Raw genomic sequence first — 20,717 nt, 5'->3', positions numbered from 1 at the left:
CTCATTGTAGTGAACAACAGTAAAACACGTATATGTGACATTATTTCATCACTGACGTTACGAAATTGAATCGTTTTCCAACCTTGGCCTCTTTGCAGTAGTCCATGCAGTTCGCTTTCACATCCAAATTTCCAAATTTGCGCTGCCGGTCTTTCAGAAGCAGGAATCGAGCATAAGGAGGGAAACCTTATACTCAATCCTGGTGAAAACAGGAAGCCAGTGAGTGGAGAGTAATCATCAGGATCTTAGCTGCAGGCTCTTGCTAGGTATCCTGGTGAGAAGTTTGTGACAGTAGTCCAGCAGCTGCTTTCAAACTGATTTAAATGACCAAGAATAACAGTGAGAGTTTCTTTTAAATCTCACACTATATACAGCTTGTCCCTGATGGACATCTCCACCACACGGTGCCTCAGCAGAGCTCGCAGCATCATCAAGGACAATTCACACTCCAGTCGTCACCCATTCAAGCTGTTGCCCTCTAGGAGGCGCTACAGACTGAAAAACAGTTTCTTCTTCTGAGAGCCATCACCACCCTGAACTCTCACATGCAACAATCAAGATAATATAGGATGTGCAATAACAGACTTTTTAACTGCACTGATGCAGCTATTATGTCTATTCTGTCTTTTCTAAAAAACCTTGTGCAGTACATGTTTACACTTTTACCACTAGTGCTACAAAAACAATATTTATTTTTTGTATATTTTCAGTATTTTACTGGTTTTAGTACTAGTATTTTAACTTTAGCTTGTAATTCTTTGTACTATTTTGTACATATTTGTGTTTTTTTGCACCAATCTTGTTTTACACTACATAATGACAATAAAGGGTATTCTATTCTATTCTATTCTATTCTATTCTATTCTATTCTATTCTATTCTATTCCATTCCATTCCATTCCATTCCATTCCATTCTATTCTAAACTGAATAACGCAGGGCAGCAAGTTGAGAAGATAACATCACCAACAGCAATAATGTTTCTTTTCAGTGGTTCATGGTACTTTACTGCACATGCAGTGTGTACATTTGTACTCTGATGAGGATGTGAAAAATGGCTGCACATGACCGGACCTCTCAGTGCTGAGGCTGAATTAAGATGAGCAAAAGTTAGATGAACAGAATTGTTAAATTTGCTCCCCCAGTGTTTACCTACGGCTACATCATACTGCATGTGTTGCAAACGTGCAAGAAGGAGCCAGCTGGGGAAACGCGTTGCCATGGCGACAGTTTTTCCGCACAGTGCTTGAGTGTTGGCTGCGCAGAAAATGTATGGTCGTGGTGTGCAGCCTATGCACGTGTGTGTGGTTGAGACCTGGGGAGTGACTGGTGGGGTAAGAGGGGACACATGCATTAGCAAAAAATAAAAAATAAAAGTAAGAGCCTGTGTTGGTTGTGTGTAGGTGGCAATTTTTGCTACTGATTTTATTGTCAATGTAATATAATGGAGGTTTTTGGGTTATATTTATGTGTAAATAGCTTAACAGTGCGGTAAGTGTTTTGTACATTTAAAGAGAAGATCAGAAAAACAGGGAAAGAGCATAAAGAAGTGATCAGAACACACAGAGGACAGACTAACTGACGAACTGCTCATTTCCCTCGTGGCTCGATTAAGGTTGGATCCCAGGTCCCACAAGCCCACAGGCTCACCCTGTTCCTACTGAAGTGAACTTGAGAAAGTTACTCTGGATCTCTGCCAGCAGACTCAGGCCTGCCTGAGAGGTCTCTGCGTATAAAAGGCAAAACTTCAACCTTAGAAATTCAAAACAGCCCATCTGTGGCTCAGTTCAGCTCAGTTCAGTTCACGCTGCTCACCTTGAAGAGTGAACATATGTTTGGGAACACTGCGTTACACCTGAGATGGCTCTGATGAGGAGTTAGCCCCATCTAATGTTTAAAATATTTCTAAGAGGAACAAAAGAGATTTGGTATAGGTGCAATATGTAGGCACAGTGTACTATACACTACATATTAAAATCAATCACTCAGACAGAATTAAAATGGACAAAGATAAGAAATAATCTAGAGGATTACGTAGAAAACTGCACACGGTATAATCCATACTCATAGGTTCCTGTAAATAATAATGTAAGCAGCTGTCCTCCACTGTGAAGTTTTTAAAGCCACCACAAGGGGGCGCCAATTAACTAAAATGATAATGTTGATTTAATATTAGCAAAAAAGTAAAAACGAATTATTTTATGATGAATATAAATATTTTACAATTACATTTTTAGTTGGCCTCAGAGTATAGACTGTCTGTTAACATCCTGGGAACATGGATGTAGCCTACACTGGACATTTATTATGAGAATTATGAGCAAACCACACGATGAACACGGATGAGGCATAACATTACGACCACCTTCCTAATATTGTGTAGGTCTCCAAAACAGTTGTGACTCAACAGAGAATGGACTTGGGTCATCTGAGGGTGTCCTGTGGTGTCTGGTCACAGGATGTTGTTAGTGGGGGGGTCTTTAGGTCCTATGGGTGGAGTGGAGGGTGGAGGGGGCTCTGTGGATCATCCAACAGATACTTGATCAGTTTGGGATCTAGTGAATTTGCAGGTCAGGTCAACACCTTGTGATGTTCTTCATGTTGTCAGGCTGCATCCTAAGTGTCATTGCTATGGGGTGGGGGTGGTCTGGTCTAGTCTAGGTGGGTGCTACATGTCTAAGTAACATCCACATGAATGAATACCAGGTCCAAATGTTCCCCAGCAGAACACTGACTTGTTACAGGACGGCCAGTGTCATTTACCTCTCCTGTCAGTGGTTTTAATGTTATGGCTGATCAGTGTAAGATGAAAACATCACTCATGCCGGTTGTAAAGTGAGTAACGTCCATCTTACAGAGACAATCATGTACTGGCTTCTTATAACCAGCAGATGTCACCCACATGTAACTTGACAATTTAAGATCATCTGCTACAGAGTGAAGTCAACCGTGGACATTATTTACATAAGGCTACTTATGAAACCTCACACTTTTAACCTCAACACTCTTTCTCTGTGTGTATAATACTCAAAGCCAGTCGGAAAAATACAATTAAACAAACCATAGTCTCATAGGTTTTGTCATTCACAGATGGAAATGTATTTTTAGATTTGAGCATCGCAGTGACTTCCAACGCAAAAATATGGCAAAATAAACCGTCCTCCGTTATTAAAGGATTCATTTTATGTGATAACCGAATGTTTATATACATAAAATGTGATGTGAAATGTTTTGGACTCATGTTAATGTGGAATAAACCCTGGAAATGAATATGATTGTTGCAGTTTCATTAAATGGCTTAAGAATTAACCACAGGCCTGAAAATGACGTCATCTGAAAATAACGACGACCTGCTTGGCTTAAAGAACACAGTGCTGTAGAAAGAAACGGGCCCAACTATTCCGAACGCCCTTTACATTCGTGGTGGCGATCAGGGGGTGGGGAACACGCAACAGTCGATTTAAACAACAAGATCTTACCCTTGAATCATTTGGGTTGGTTCGCAGTGGTCAGTAAACTGTGTCTCAGTGGCATGGTGCTGATGAAAAGCTCCCTCTCTATTCCTTTGCCTTGCCCCATCTTCTGGCCCCTCTCTCTGCAATCTGTGCCTGTGCCACCTTTGGCACCGGTCCGCCCACAGGCACCTGTGCCAGGCCTGGCAACCCAAACCAAGACGCTCTGCTTAGCTCAGTTCAATTGACTCGTTTAGGCAATTGCACTCTGACTCTGATCTTAATGGCGGGTCTCTTTTATCCTGGGCCTTTGTGTTGCTTTCAGTCGGCTTCCCATCCCATTGTTGGAAGTTTGAGAAATTAATTGTGTTTATTTAGTGTTTTAGGACCCATTTAGGGTATTGTTTCTTAGTCTATTCCTGAAATAGCTCATTAGTTTTCCCATTGGGCTTATGTGGATTATTTCTGTCATCAAGTTTTGCTTATCCTACACATCATTAGCCCACAGTAAGCCTAATACCATCACCATCCAACCGTTTCTCGTTTCCTGTAGCTCTACATGAATGATCTCATTCAAGAGATATTATTATAGGCTTACTATAATTATTTCTCATAAGGGGATTGTTTTCCTAAACCTTCTATATGAGATTAACCCCATTTTTTTTCTTCTAAAAGATGGAGGCTAACAGAAGCAGTTTGAATCCAGTGCGTTTTTTTTTCTTTTTTTTTTTGTGCCATCCACTCCTTATTCCATTTTCTCTTTCAGCTCAGTGACAGATGGCGAGTCCCTCTCCCCCAGGGGAAGCCAGTCTCTGTGAATGCGGCCGCATGTCAATCACCGGCTCTCATGTGATGGCTCTTGCCAATGACGTGCCAGCCATATGGGCCTGGCATCAGAGCTGGTATGTAACCCACCCAGTCCTGCCTCTGAGGTGCCACACGGATCCCTCCACGCGTTCGGGCTGGGGATAGCATCAGCATCAGCAGCATCAGGCGGAGCAGAGCAGGGTGGCAGAGGAGAGAGGAGAGAGAGGTGTGAGAGCAGAACGCAGCGCCTCGCCTGCATAAGCATCCGTGCAGGGCGTGTGGATGTGATGCCCACCCGGAGAGAGATGGTGTAAACAAACCCGCTTTGCCCCGTCACTGAGCTCCACCACGGAGGTAGGTTACACGTTTCCACTCAATGTTAGGTTCTGTTTTTTGCCTTTGCGCCTCTAGCAGCTACAATAAATGGGAAATCAGGGAGTCAGATAAAGATAAGTGTGTGGATTAAACCCGCTTTGGAGTAGGGGATCATTTCTCTTCGCTCTTTGTACATTTTTTTTCACCTCTCTATCGATGTGATGAGATTGGCTCAAGGCTTTTTTATCGATGGTCTTTTCAAAGATACTGGTCCTTTTACGCAAATTTGGTTTTGTTTAAATACATTTACAAATCCGCACCGATCCCCGTGAGATGGACTACTGTGCCACTTTTAAATTTGCAATTTGCATTTTATTGCCTCAGAAAGTGCGCACAGGGAGTGTATATATATTTGTGTGTGTGCGTCTGTGTGTATGTGTGTGTGCGTGTGTGTTCCTGCACGACGCGCGTCAAAGCACCGTGGGGGTAGAATTCTCCACAGAGATACACAGGCTAATTGACAAGGTATTGGTTGGCATTAATTACATTGTGCTTACAAGATTAGAAAAAAATTGCCCACGTCCTTGGACTCCGCTCGCAGCTGAGCTCTGAGGAGAAAAGCTAAGAAGATTTAGGGATTTCGTAGCATTTACATCGGCTTTAAATTTGATTTCAATAAATAATATGAGTATAGTGGTCGGTATGATAATATGAATTGTTAAGAAATTACATTTTTTAAGCATTTAATAGAAAAAAAGTATATTTCACGAAAACCTATCATTGTGGTCTTTAGAATTTAAATGTAAAATTCTCAGTTGTTAATAAAGGGGGAAAAGCGCGACTTAAAAACGGTCATCGTTTAGTCAGAAACGTAACCTAGACGGACGAAAGTTCACCAAAGGTAAATGTCATTTAAAGGTTTCGCTGTGGCCTGCGTCTTCTGGAGACGAAGAGTCCAAAATAAGGTTCGCGTTCTGCTCAAATAAAGGCACATTTATGTCTCGTTTCATTCGTTTCACTTTCTGAAATGCATTACATTTGGTGTTTATTTTTAAAAACCGAAATCTTTTTTTTTTTTTTTTTTTTTTTTTTGTGGATTGGAAAAAAATAGCAATTAAAAGAAAACGCTAATTTAGATATGAAAACAAATCAAATATCTAGAATCTCGTGGTCCAGGTTGTGCTGGAATTCCACGTTGGTAATTTATTGGTTCTGTGGAAGGACCCGGACCACGAGCAAGTCCCTGGAGGATTATGTGAAGCAGGCCAGCGCCGCTCCCTGCGCCGGGCTGCAGGTGGGGGGCAGATCCGGGCACATAACGAGCCCTAAGAGTGGCCCAGGCTGTTGCTTTCCTTTTTATTTTATTGCGAATCGTTCCGGGCTCGGAGCACTATAAAGGATGGGAAAATATAATAAAAATCACACTTGGACGTTAATGAATCTGTGCACACGCCCAGGCCCCATCTTTATTATAACTAATTCTGTTCAGCCTAATAATAGATCAATATCAATCATCTCATGCGTATTTGATAGCCCCCTGTCTGGATTCTGACTGGACCAGCTCTTATCTTTTAGCAAGTCTCTCTTTGGCAACGAGGATCAAACAGGCAGGAATGATTTAACATAAGGAAAAGCGATATAGGTCTTGGCCTTCAGCGATAAACACCACAAGGTGTTGTGAGGCAATTATAAGGAATTGTGATCGCAGAGATACCCTGTCCACCTACAGGCTGCGGCTCTATGAGAGCTCACTGACACAGGCTCTCTTTCTTTGCAGCGCAGCTACCGGTGCGTAAAAGGAAGGTGCAGAACAGTCCACCTGAAGAGTATCTGTCTGTCTTGCAGGTTGCTTGCCACAATGTTGAGCCGTCTGTTCAGCGAGGTGCTGCCGGACGTCCAGAGGCTCGCGGCTGACTGGGTGGAGGACAATGAGAACGAGGGATGCAAGTCCAAGGATGACGAGCACGATCCCTGTCACCTCGAGGACGACGATGATCTGGACGAGCCGCAGGAAGGCAGCAGTCGGGCCGAGTCTGAGATGGCCGGCGACGACGATGACGAGGATGAGGGCGAGGGCGAGGAAGAGGAGTGCGGGGATGAGAACAGCGGAGACAAACCCAAGAAGCGTGGCCCAAAGAAACGCAAAATGACGCCTGCCCGCGTGGAACGCTCCAAGGTGCGCCGGATGAAGGCAAACGCGCGGGAGCGCACACGCATGCACGACCTGAATTCCGCGCTGGACAACCTGCGCAAAGTGGTGCCGTGCTACTCCAAAACCCAAAAACTCTCCAAGATAGAGACCCTGAGGCTGGCCAAGAATTACATATTAGCCCTTGGGGAGATTTTACGCAACGGAAAGCGTCCAGATGTGATGACCTACGTGCAGATGTTGTGTAAGGGCCTGTCCCAGCCCACCACCAATCTGGTGGCAGGTTGTCTGCAGCTGAACACCAGGAACTTCCTGACTGAACCGTGTTCAGACGGAGCCCGCTTCCACATGCCGTCCTCTCCTTTCTCCGTCCACCCCTACCCCTACCGGTGTTCCCGCCTTTCCAGTCCTCATTACCAGCCCGGGACAGGTGCACTCAACTTACGAGGCCACACGTACGCGCCTGGGTACGAGGCCCCGTACCCACCGGGCGGGACATCTCCTGACTACCACAGCCCGGACTACGAAGGCCAGCCCAGCCCGCCCGTCTGCCTGAACAACGGACTTACAGGGAGACAGCAGCAGGAGTCCTCCGAGACAGACAGGAACTATCATTACTCTATGCACTACTCCGGACTGACCACGTCTCGACCCAGCCACAGTCTGCCGTTCGGGCCCTCCGGAGCGCGCAGTAGTGGTGCTCACTCAGAAAACATTCCACCTTTCCATGACGTGCATTTGCACCACGACAGGGCGCCGCCGTACGAGGATCTCAATGCGTTTTTCCACAACTGAGCCCACACAACGATCCAGTCAGTAACTTTACAGTGACAATCCTATAACGTCTACTATTGTTTGGGAAACGAGAAGAGTTCCGGGAAGACGGAACAGTCTTCTGATTATCTTCTGTATTCTACTGATGTCACCCCTATACTGTTGTACATCCTATCAAAGTGTGTCCAGTACTACCCTGTATGCAGAATGAGTGCAAGTGACATAAACGATGTATAGGCCAACGAGAAACATGTTACGACACAAACAACAGAAATAAAAAAGTGTTTTATAACTGTCTGAAATGATCGAACCAAATTTCTTTCGAACACGAGTAAAACATTCACTGACGGTTTCATGAAATAAAACTTTAGTAGCTCAATTCAGCAAAGTTTCCACACAAATTAAAAACTGAAGGTCAGTGACTGATTCAGCAGAAAGTGGATGATTAAATTAAACATGGAAACAGATGGTATGTAAAGAAATGGTTCTTTTCTGGCCCCTTTCTCCGCGTTTGTGAAGGCTATATATTGTCAATACATAAATAAATATGATATAGGTGATTTATCTTAACTTGACCTAGTGGAAAAAAAGCTACTTTACTGATTTTGCGTTGGCTTATTAATTGCAACAATTTTACATCCTCGATGAGAAACACAGCTTATCTAAGGCACACGCACAATACAGTAGATTTTCAGTTGTTCTGAGGGGCGATTTTAGATGTGGCCCCTGAAATATCTGAATAAAATTACATTAGTTAGATAGAAAAAACGCTTAAATTAACAAATATTAAATCTACGTAAAATATTTCAAGGAAGAAAATAAAAATAAAACAGAAATCAAATAGTCACGCCACTGAATAAGGAATTCAACTGTAGATTCTGAGTCAATTAGCTCCACTTGTTATTTTAACCTCTTGCATAGAGAGTGGAGTGGCCAGAGGCACAATTAAAAAATGACTGCAGTGAAGTTCTGTTCAGAGAAATTAAAACGACTTTGCCAGTGAGTTTGGAGTGAACATCACTGACCTTTCTTTTTGCACAACTGCGCACAAAAACAAGGAGGAATGGGAATAAAAAACATGCGTTAAAAGCAGCAGTTCATTTAAAGTATTCTAAAATGTCAGACCCGCTGGGGAGCGAGCTGCCTTAAATCTTTTGCGATGTTTGACTTAAACATTTGTGTTTTCTGCAGCGCTTATTAAACCCAACAGGTTAAGGTGCGACTGACCTGTCGCCAAAATAATTTCCCGAACACTGACCAGTTAATAAAAAAAAATACAAACACTGGATTGGATTTTGAATTATTGTGCACATCGATTTGCCTGTAACATTATAGAGGCGCAGATAGTTTATTCGGGAATGCATTGCATTGGTCAGTATTTCGTTTAAAGGCCTCACACTCACTAATGTGGACCAAAACTCGACGTATACACTCGGCAAACGCACAGTGCGCAGTCTGGTGGATCTGGGCCCTGTCACACCGCCGTGGGTTTGACTCTCAGGTGAGTAAATTCGTCCAGCTGTTTGAATAATACAATCATCTCATTGATAAACCCTAAAACATTTCCAAATAGAGCACTAAAACAAAGAGTTGTTTCTCTCTTTTTAGAAATATTTAGCATATCGGCTCACTGTAGGAAAATGAAGCGAAAACTGGTCACAAATTCAAGTGAGGAACTTTTTTTTCCCCGTGTTTTAAGCCACCCTCCCACAATTGAACTGAATATCTGATCGTTCGCGTTCATGTGGGATACAACACATCATTGGTGATTTCTCCTATGAATAGCGGGAGCAGGCACCATTTGGATCGCTGCCCTGGGTCCCATATGTTGTTGCGGACATCCAGGGGAAATCAGTACCGGGCACCGCAGGGTGGAATCCGTCCCATCCAACACTGACCACGGCAAAAAGAAAAGAAAAAAAAAAAGAAAAAAGAAAAACTACATCAGCAAATTCTGCATCAAAATGACGTACACCGCACAACGTTGTATTTAAAAATGTTATTATTAGTATTTTTAGATTTCCAGATGATTTTATTTTTGCGTAAAAGGTCCATCTGACTCTACGGATGATTGAGAGAAAGAGGGGCAGGTGCAAAATCAGGTGAATCAATGGCCCGTTGGTTTTAAAATGAAGATGAGATGGAAGAATGAACTCTCTCACACACACATACCTCCCATCACAGATCATGTTCTGTGACCACAGTCCAAATTGTGACTATATCATTACCGCTAATAGATACATAAATAAACTATTTGGAAAGCAGTTGGCAAGGCCGCATTTTAGTGATCATCAAGGGCAGAGGAGCAGCAGAAAAAAAAGACAGAAGAAAAGGATTTTAGGTTTTTGAGAGTACATTTACGCAGTAGCTGCTTTTGGGTGCACTTTGACTTCATAGCTTTAGCAGATGATTTAATTGTCTCTAAATTTTTAAAGTTGGTTAATTCAAACGATATTTTCAAGATTCTCATTTTTGGACGAAGGGGAAAAACATTAATTTATTTTCTTTGTGCATTTACGCATCAAAAACTGAATGATTTCATTTAAAACATACATTGAATTTATGATTCTTAAATATCTAACTGGGGCAAAATATCATCGTGTTAGGTTGGCAGATTATTTTGCTTTTAAAATAAAGTAAGTTTACTTTTATTAATGAACTACATCACGAATATACGCCTAAAATAAAGAAAAATATAGTATGCAGACCCTTTAATTTAGCACAATTAAAGTCTTGAGATGTGGGTTTTTTGACACGTCTTCTCTTAGATGGCAGGTTTTTGAGATTATCCATCGACCTAACTCAATAAATGCAAACGAAAAATACGCATGCCTCAGACACTTGTAACCTGTGGGCGCATGAGCGACTAAAACTACATTTAAACATGCATGTAAATGTCTTGCATCTTAAAAAAAAAAAAAAATCCATTCATCCGAAAGTCCTTCTATCCCTTTTAGTCATGGTCATCCATTTTAACTTCCTGTCCCAGGTGAAGGGAAGGCCTCAGAGTCACCTTTCTAGTTTTATTTTATTTTTTTTACTCTAACCTCTCGGTTAGCTCCCGAGTTCTTTTTTTATTATTTAGTGAGGAGGGCACGGCGGCTGGCAGAGGATTTGATGACGGAGCTCGGTGCCAACTCGCTAAATGTCTGAGCACCAGTAAAGCCAGAGACTAGTAGAGCCCACCATCACCAACCCGGTGCCAGCTGCGCCACGTGGCAGCCCGGCGACCCCTGCCAAAGTGGCCCTTGTGGGAGGGACCCAGTATTTCTTTCCTAATTCACTCAGCATCTGTTCATTATTCTCCGCCGTTAAAGGAGCCCGAGTGTCCACACGCGCAAAAAGAGGGACCCCCTTTTTTTTCTCTCCCGGTCATGCACTTTTGGTGGAGACTGCAGAGAGACCGACGCATGAAACTAATCGGACATCGGACAAGGTTAAAGAGGGTTTCAAAAAAAAAAAAAAAAAAGCGAATCCACAGTCGCTCCTGCAGCAGACTTTGCGCGTGACTCTTCACCCCTTTAAAACTCACCTGTGGGTTAAAAAAAAAAATCAGTAAACACTAACATTTTGTGACTTAAATAAACGCGTTATATTGTTATTATTATTGTTATTAATGTGGTTATTATTATTACATTGATGAAAAATGGCTCAAATTAACCATTGGAATATAAACCTGTAGGCCATGTGCCTCGGGCTAAATTAATGACCCGATTAATTTCTTATGATGCATTTTTAGTCAGATTTTTCCAGAGTTCCGTGCGTGCCGGTGGTCTTATATTATTCTAAATATCTATGACAAATGGCTTTAAGTGACGTGACTGCAGTGCATAAAATCAATTAGCCGGGCTCCTAATCCTTGCGTAATTGTTCAAATGAACTCACAAAATACCACGCAATTACTCTAATGAAATAATCCAGGGCAGATTTAACAAATTTAACTTGGTCCCACAATGATCAGCTGATTCGCCGTGACCGTTGGTACAGTCCTGCAAAGGCGACAGGAAGCAGGGCCCAGGCCCACTGTGCGCAAATCTCCATCTGGACAGTCTCACTCCAGTTTATCAGATTAGGTGAACATTTATCGGATTAATTAATTTTGGGATTACTCTAAAAGAAAAACAAATAAATAAATAATATATATTTATAAATACATATGTATTTCACTAATCAGTGCCATAATCATAACATAGAGGGGGGTTGTGGTGCAGCAGAGGACTATTCAAAGATGATTGACCAGCATTATTCACTAGAGAGCACCTGTGGGGTTGTGCGTGTGCATGTATGTGTGTGTGTGTGTGTGTGAGGGAAAAGGGGGGGGGGGGGGCAATATATATATGCAACATGTTTTATTTGTCACCTACTCCCCACCAGTTGAAGAGAAGGAACAAAAGACCCCATTTAGACAATCATGTATGGCGGCGCGTAGAGCTAAATTTGGGAGTCACCTCTTACTGCAGCGGGCACCAGTGGCGCCACGCCCCACGACCCTGCACCCTCCCGCCGCTGCCAGCCAGTCGGCAAGCTAGCCAGCCAGCCAGCCGACCGGCCGGCTTGCCTGACCACTATACGCCCATCTCCGTGAAAAGACACAGAGCTGGCATGGGGGTGAAATTCCAGTGCATGCGGAACAATAGTGCGGCATGTGTGAATTTATGTACAGCACCCGGCCCTGTTCATGGCTAACTGTCTTTGTGTGTTACAAGAAAAACAACAACAACCAAAAAAAAAAAAAAAAAAAAAAAAAAACATGGCGTAAGTGTGAAAGGCCTCACTGTGGTATTTGTGGTATTTAAAAAGATGCCCAGACTTGCTGTTGAATATTAAAGCCCCCCCAAAAAAGTGAGGATTTGTCATGTTTGATGTGCGCCCCAAGTGTGTGCGTGTGTGTGTAGTGTACAGGCTGTGTTGTGCATGGTAGGGTATAGAGGTTGTTGTCACTCCGCACAGATGGTGGGAGTGTTTTTTATTTATTTATTTTTTTGGGGGGGGGGGTGGAGGGGGGAGTGTGAGGAAATGGGGAGGGGAGGGGGCAGAGGAAAAAGGAGGAGGAGGGTTGCGTCTCTGATGCTGCCATGCCACGGTCACACGGGCAGCAGTAATTGGCCTCCATATTGAGGGGTTTTGCGGTGCTGCAGGGTGGGCAAACTCCCAGCTGGACCTGTCAGATGGTATTCAATCCAGCTCATTGCCCTCGCTCCTCTGCTCCTTTCTCCTCTGTTTCCCTCTCCTTTCTCCAGCTTCTTTTTGTTCTTTATTTTATTCTTTTTCAACATATCTCCACTCTTCATTGTCGTCATCGTCATCCCACACACTAACTTGCACCAACTTTCCGTCACAGTCCCTCCTTCTTTCTTTAATCACACTTATCTCTTTTTTTTCTCCCTTCCACCCAGCACTTTCACTTCCCAGCATATCACTCTTTTCCTCACCTTTCTCTTCTCTTTCACTTTCTTCTCTGCAGTTTTTCTCGCCGGCGGCACATGGTCACTTCTCTCCCAACACGTTCGGTATCTTAAAGTACATCACACCCTTGCCTAGCTCCTCCGTCACTGGTCACCCACGTGCACAAACACACACACACACACACACACACACACACACACACACACACACAAACAAACACACACACACACACACACACACACACAAGGCCGAGCTTCCATTACTTCAGAGGACACTACAGCTACCTTCCATTCATTCCCAGAGGACTTACTCGAGCAACACTTTGGCTAACAATGTGTGAACAGATTTATATCCACGCAAGTAATACAGGTACTCTCGCACTAAAACACTCAAGGGTTTCAAGACGTGCAGAGTAGTTCCCTGAAGTTGTGTCTGCAAAGTAAGTATGATAGAGTTGGGTTCTTCAACGTTTTTTAGGCCAAGGACCCCAAACTGACGGAGAGGTTACGCAAGGACCCCCTACCTACTATATGTGTTCTATTTTAAACTAGGTCTAGTGCTTGTTTGGAAATATACATTATTATTGTTATTATTTTGCATTTAATATTACGCTAATCACATATTCATTTTTATTTAATACGTGCAACAGTAGGGTGGACATGCAGCTGCCATAAACAAAAACATACCTATATATACCATGAACTGTTAGCTTCTCTTCTTCTCTTGCTAATATTGCAGCATGTGTCTGGGATTTCACTTGGGCACTGAATAGGCTCTCGGCCAATTGCGGGGAACCTGACAGAGTCAGTGTAATATGCGGCATCGTGATTGGCTCAGCAGCAATGGGGGCGTGGCCTACAGAGTACAGGAGGCTAAGATTGACAGGTCTCGGCATTCTGTGTGAAACGTTGTTGAGGCAGCTCCTGTATCGCTGAATGAGTGAAGTGCTGACTGATAGATAACGTCTTCTTCATCCCTTTACTAAAGAATGTTGGATTCGTGTTTTTGTGTATTTAAATACATTTAAATATGTGAGGGAAAGTAGTGGGTAAAAAAATGTCTAATCAACCAAAGATTTTGCGACCTCCCTGCAGTAACTCTGTTGAAGACTTATGTGATAGAGTTTAAGTGAGGCGACTTTCAAAAAAATAAAAGTTTGGCTGCATTTCGGAAAAAAAAACTCTTTACATTTCTGTGACACATCTTCTGTCATCTTCCATTTTCTGATGAAAAAGTGGCAAATATGGACCGCGAGTTGCATTCGATGTGCAAATACATGCGCAGTGGGAAAATCAAACATACTGAAGATGCGATTGATAGGGTTGCAGAGGTAGCAGCCTTAGGATTAGAGAAAAATTCAGCGCAGTCAAACCAAACCGAAATCCCCAAATAGCATCCGAGTGGCATCCTAATTTAGCCACCTCCTGCATTTTAGCTGGTCCTGCCTTTCCCACGTTATGTAAGGACGTCCAAGAGTCTGATATCATAGTTTGTCAGTTTAGTCCAGAATTTAATTTGAAGCATTTTAATGAACGCCAAAACCAAAACAACTATTTTATTGGAACCCCCTTGTTGTAAACTGACCAAGCATGGCATTAATTTGTAGTGTAAAAGTTGCTCAGCAGTAGAAGAGGTAGATGGTCTAGTTTCAAAAACGCAATGACTGCATGAAATGTGCAAGTAAAATGCTTCTATAGTGTGAAGGACTCACAGGTTGAGCACTAAATAGGAATAATTATGACCGGATACAGGAGGGCCTGAGTGTCTGGTACCGTGCCTTCTTCTGTTCATGTCTATGTGACATCGAGCTCCAAGAATATTTAGCTCTGCTGTTTGGTAAGTCCCCTGTCCACTCCGGATGTCCCTGTATACCAGGACCAGTATGTATCGGTTATAAAAGGAAAAAAAAAGCAAAAAAAAAAAAAAAAAGCAAAAACGCTGCCAGTTTTCGAACGCTGCCAAGAGTGGAGTGAAGTGGCTGTTTGGTAGTACTAGGACTTAAATGGATGTTTGTTGTGCTTTATATCTTCATTATATTTGAGAATGGGTTCAGTAATATTAAAGCTGGCTCATCTGGCTGTGGCTATTATACATATAGATAAGTATGTGGTGTAGGTGCATAATAGCATTTATATATGTGTGTTTATTTGTATGTATGAATCTATTTATATGCATGTGTATACATATGTAGGTATACCGACTGTCGGCAATCTATATAGTACACTTTTTTTTAAAAAATATATAGATACTATCGTTGTTAATACTTGTTCCCTATTATTGGGATTCATTTTTGCTATTTGCACTAGTGGTGAGATGCCAAACTATGGGATGCCATGTCTCGTTGACAACTCTTAGTTGTCAATGTAAGTGTGCACATGTACGTGTGAGTGTTTTCATATGTGTCTGTATGTGTACATAAGGGGTGTATTTGTTTCTTGCACGTTGGGTTGCATTTTCTGTAGGAAAAGTGCTACATAAATAAAGTTTGATTTGATGTGAAATGAAATTAAAGGATTATTTTTCATGCAATGACAACAATAAAATCTAATTTACTCATTTACATAAAGCAGAAATGCTAATCATTTTTTTGGCTCAACTCTCATAGTTGTTGTAATTCAAATTCCTAGTGGTTAAATTTGGGATTTATTTTTTAGTTACAAAATCTGATTTAATTTTCATTTATTATTATTATTATTGTTCAATAATTGTGGAGCATTTTCATGCACGACTCCTATCTACCTCCTATCTACCGAAGACCTGGTTGTACGTGCAGGTGTGCAGATCACATTTAAAGTTCAGTGATATAAGACCCGTGCTGGCCACTGTCCATATGTTTCCACGTTATTCCCCTTACACACATTAAACAGAGCCCAGATGTACACAGGGAACGACGCAGCAAACACACTCATAACAGGAGAGAAACTATTTTACACATCCCTGACAAACTCAGACGTTCACTATTTGCAAATAAGGCTTGAAGTTGAAAAGAAGTCAGTTGTAGAAGTGCATTAATTCAACAGAAACTCTGATGCATAAATAATGATGCATTTTCAAAAAACAGAGCTGAAATACTTATTCAGCCACGAAATATTAGATGGCATCTTTTGTTCAAATGCAAAAAAGCCGAAAATGTGTCTATTTAATTCGAATGTACCTGTATTAAAATCTGAATAAAGATGTGGTGCCTCATCCTTCCCGTGGATTGCCTTTCTGCTGGTATGTGCTGCTTTGAGGAATCAGCAGTGTGGGGTTGTAATGGACTAATGAACAGCTGTCACCGAATTTAAACACTGTCTCACACATACAGAGACGACCACAGTGGCCCTCATGCATGCAGATGCTCACAACACACACACAGACAACACACACACACGCACACATCACACTATTTCTCTTTAGTCGCTGGCCTTGACTTAGCAACCACCCACAGGTTTCGACTTTGTGTGGGTCTGACCTCTAAGTGTGCATTTGCCCGTGTGTGTGTGTGTGTGTGTGTGTGTGTGTTGTGCTTGACGTGCATATGAAACAATCGTCTGCCCACTTTAATATAATCTTTGATCAACACAAGCCACAGACTGACATTAATTTTGAAAATGCTGCATGTTTTTTGTTTTTAATTTGTCTTAGACCAAGTTCTGGGCACGGAGCCCGTTACCCTGATTTCAAATTCAGTGGCACAATCTGATGTAGACATATGAAATACCGTCTTCACATATTAATGCTCACACATTTAGAGCAATGTAAGTTCCAGTAATCGTAACTCCAGGTTGTAGCTTTTTCATATTAACATCAGTCTTAGTAAAAAAAAATAAAAAATAGGTCCAATAGTTGAATTTCTTTTTAAAGAGTAAACTACACAAACACCATCTCAATTAATACCAATAAAAATAACTGAATTAATTTGTGTTCCAGTTGAGACAACTTTTATAAACTCACTTGAAGTAGTATCTATCCTCGTACCTCATTAGATAATGTGGTATCTAATTGTGAGTATACTATTTTTTTCCCACACTATGATAATATAAGAGATCTATGTACTTAAATTGGGGTTATGTGTTACTTGGTTATGTAATATTCTGCTACTTTTAGCATTTTATTAAAGGTCCACTGTCTTAGATTTAGTGACATCTAGTGGTGAAGAGGGACACTGCAACCAACTGAAAACATCTCCCTCAGCCCTCACTTTTCCAAACTATGATAGTCACCCACTTCAGTGTGAACAGTGGAAAGAGGGGTTGTACTGTAAAGAGATGGCACTAAATCATGCCAGACTTCCTGGAAGAGGACTTTCCCTCTATGTGGATGTGAAGCGTTAAGAAACAGCCACTAATGAAAACATAATCACGGATATTATATTGTATTTCCATTTTTTTCCAGTTTGTGCCTTTGCTATAAAACCATAGAGTGTGACAATTTGTATTATGTAAAGCAACAACTGGCAATCATGTCCCGATAATTACTTTGTATTGTTGACCTTTATTAACATAATCCCAACTCTCTCATGCTGTATATCAGAAGTCAAACCACGGAGCACACGTGCAGGCTCCAAGCAAACACCTTTCTCCAACCGACTCGGCAGAAATACGAGTCGGTCATGTTTTTAAGTGGGTCATGATCGCTGGATTCAGGCCCTCTGATAAATGCTCTGGTAGACATTATCACTGTACTTATTATTTTTTTTTCTTCCCTTCTCTTGCAGCTGCAACTGTTAGTCACCATAATGTCACATCCTGTTTTAATAACTAAACTGAGACTTCCTCAGAAAATGGACAACATCCATCAGCACTAAATGAATTACCTAAAATGAAATAAAGTATTTGATGTGTATGCTAGTGTTTTAATCCCATCCACTAACATGGAGGAGGCGGAGCTTATGACCTATATTGCAGCCAGTCACCAGGGGGAGCTCTGCTTGCTTTGGCTTCACATTTGATTATCTGGCATAGCGTCCACATTTTATAGAGTCTACTGGTTAAACATGCTCCGTCTGGGATTTTGAGTTTCTTCTTAGTATAGTATTAGTTTAGCCAGAAATTTTATATTTATAATGTTTAATAGTGTATAATCATACACTATAACCTTCGTATCTACATAGGGAACAGGTCTTCTCCCACAAAGTTGACCATGATGTATCAGAATGGACAATCGAAGGCACATAAAAACTAATGAGACAGCCAGCTTCTGAATTTTTACACTGAACTGGTGGCCACCAGTAGATTCTCCTGCATACTCGAAAATGAAGATGAATGCAATGTTACTGCTAGATGCCACAAAATCCTACACAATGGTCCTTTTAAGTCTCTCAAAATATATAGCGAGGCGCAATTTAAATAAGATTAATGCTTTCTATTTCACATTTGCCGATAGGTAACCTGCCTGTCCTTATCCTCAACTCTCAACTCCGTTGACTCCATTAAATGCAAGAGTCTGAAAATATGTTACTGCGATATGCAAAACGTGCAATTCCATTATTTCAGGAAGTTCTAGAAAACTTCAACTTCAGCGTGAGCCGTTTCCCTGAGGGCGAAGGGCAAATCCTCGCTCTTTATTTAAAAAGTTTCTTGCTCAGAATCCCAGCTCTAAACTCTGACTTCATGCTTCGAACCAGCTGCTCACTACGTCCATCATTATGTATATTCAAGAGTCAGCGCCATACCTCCCTCCCTCATCCCATTTCCCACGGGTCAGTGCCCACCTTCTCCACTCTCCCCTCTCTTTTTTTTTAAAAAAAAAATCTTTCTTCCTCCACCTTATGCTCTCTTTTTTTCCTGCCGAACCATCTCTCTTAATCGCTCCTTGGATGCCGAGAAGTAAACAAAATGGAGTGTGTGTCCCGGTGGCAGCCTCGAGACGAGGTATTGACATAGCCGTTCACTGCTGCTATCTCAGATTAAAGGAGATTATCTGGAGAGGAATGAAGAGAGGAGCTCGCACTTCACATCACAGCATGGGAGAAGGGAGTGGGGGTTGTACATTGAATTAAAGGGAGACTGGAGGGTCGCACAGAGACATGCTGGTATTAAACACATGTTCATGCATATGCACACATGGATGCATCGGTGTATTCGCAAACATAAACGCTAGCACGGAGCCACTTCAGTTGTGAGTGATGCGTTTGCTTCTCTCAGTCCAATAAAAGGATTTATGTACGTGAAGGAGCATCATATAATTATTTTAAATTTGGGAAGCGACCTTAACCCGAGGTAATAAATTCTTACTTCAAAAAAAATTCATATACATATATTAAAAAGAAATCACTCCGCTTGAAAACTGTGGGATACTTTGGCAAAAGTTTGATAAACCTCATTTATGACTATTTTTTTGTATTTATGGCGCGTGTTGAACAACACCATCAGTCCATCAGCACGTATTCCAAAGGACATCTGTTTAATTTAAAGTGGCAAAACCCTGCACTGATCTGAACATTTCACTGACCATTTTAATGGGAGAACGGGAAGGAGTCAGGTGACATAAGGAGGAGGTTGGGGTGGAAGAATGGGCCAACAAAACATTTGACTTAGCATTTATACCAGCAATACTGATGTTCGATGCCAACGATTTCCTTTCTGATAGGATACTCAGTAAAATTCAGGCTGGTATCGGTGATACCGATCCGATAGTTTGTCTAAATACACCCTAATGTGTCTGGTAAATCAAAAAAAAAAAAAATTTAAAGTAGGGAGTATATTGAGGTTAGTGGCCTCATTTATTATGTAGCCGGGCTAATACAACAACAGAAAAACCAGAGACACAATCATTCAAAATATTTGAAAATGCACACTAAAAACATAAATAAGTAAAGTAATAAGACCATTAAAATAAAGTATTAATAACTACTATAAAACGAAAACTTGCATCTTAAGTCTGACCCTGTTCTCTCCTCTTCTGTCCTCCTCATCATACTGTAAATGTCTCGTATTCTGTGTTGTGGTTTAACCTGAGGTGTTTCTCAAGGTTTGTTGTGTTGCCACAACTCAATAGTTTAGTTACTTTCCACTGTGTTCCTACATCACCTCCAATCACTGAAGTATGGAAAGTATCAATATTTTGATTTGAGAATTGATTTTAGAGCATTTAGACCTGGTATCGGAAGTATTGATATTTCAGTGTTGATCCACACGTCACTAATCAACACTGATATTTGATCGTTTAAACTAATTTGATAATAGCATGTAATATGAACACTCAAGTTCAAAAACTTAATGGGGACATCCGGTCCAATCTTTTAATATTCAGCATTGGCCGATCCAACTCCAGATCTGATCTCATCTTGCTTGTATTCTCCTAGATCATCTGAGTACTGTGCAAATAATATATATAAATAATATAGAATAATAAAGCTAATGTAGTGAGGAGGGCGTAACTTGGACTTTGGCTCCAGAATCTCCAACAGATAGAAACCTGTGTTCTCGACTACATAAACTGAATTGTCATGCAATGCCACAGACTGTAACCCTTTAAGAAATATTTTCTGGCCTGCCTTGATGCTGTCTTTTTTTTTTTTTTTTACTTTTTTAAATGCAGCATTCAGTGTTTGTTGCCGTTTTGATAAAATATATAAATTGGGCTTGGCTTAACCCTAACCCTGATATCGATCAGGACTACCCTATTTGTTACGCAACCTGCAACACCAATAATATATCTTAAAATATATGTTTGTTTTTTGCTTAGACAATTTATTACAATGGCAATTTTGATGAAAATCCCGTTTCCATAAAAACCTAAACAGGTCATTTTTATTGGCTAACCTAACCAAATATTTACAGTTTGTTTCATCTGTGATTTGTATTGACTTAGGAGAGAATCGATAAAGATT

The 20,717-nt window shown here is 41.4% G+C and overlaps 1 protein-coding gene across 2 annotated transcripts; it reads left to right on the top strand.

Annotated features, from left to right (window-relative positions):
- The first annotated feature begins 4,212 nt into the window (after positions 1-4,212).
- On the top strand, positions 4,213-7,797 carry LOC125022514 (neurogenic differentiation factor 2-like). 2 transcript variants are annotated; one of them, XM_047609220.1, is made up of 2 exons: positions 4,213-4,352; positions 6,418-7,797. In XM_047609220.1, exons 1-2 carry the CDS (start codon positions 4,228-4,230, stop codon positions 7,514-7,516), a joined length of 1,224 nt encoding a protein of 407 aa, XP_047465176.1. In that variant the 5' UTR covers positions 4,213-4,227; the 3' UTR covers positions 7,517-7,797. The 2 variants fall into 2 exon arrangements, with proteins under 2 accessions (XP_047465176.1, XP_047465175.1); XM_047609219.1 differs by having other exon boundaries at positions 4,266-4,611.
- Positions 7,798-20,717: the final 12,920 nt, after the last annotated feature.

The sequence above is a fragment of the Mugil cephalus genome, chromosome 16 (genome assembly GCF_022458985.1).
Source record: "Mugil cephalus isolate CIBA_MC_2020 chromosome 16, CIBA_Mcephalus_1.1, whole genome shotgun sequence".
Taxonomy (NCBI): Eukaryota; Metazoa; Chordata; class Actinopteri; order Mugiliformes; family Mugilidae; genus Mugil; species Mugil cephalus.
Note: the sequence above shows the minus strand (reverse complement) of the source record. Positions and strands in the feature narration are given on the sequence as shown.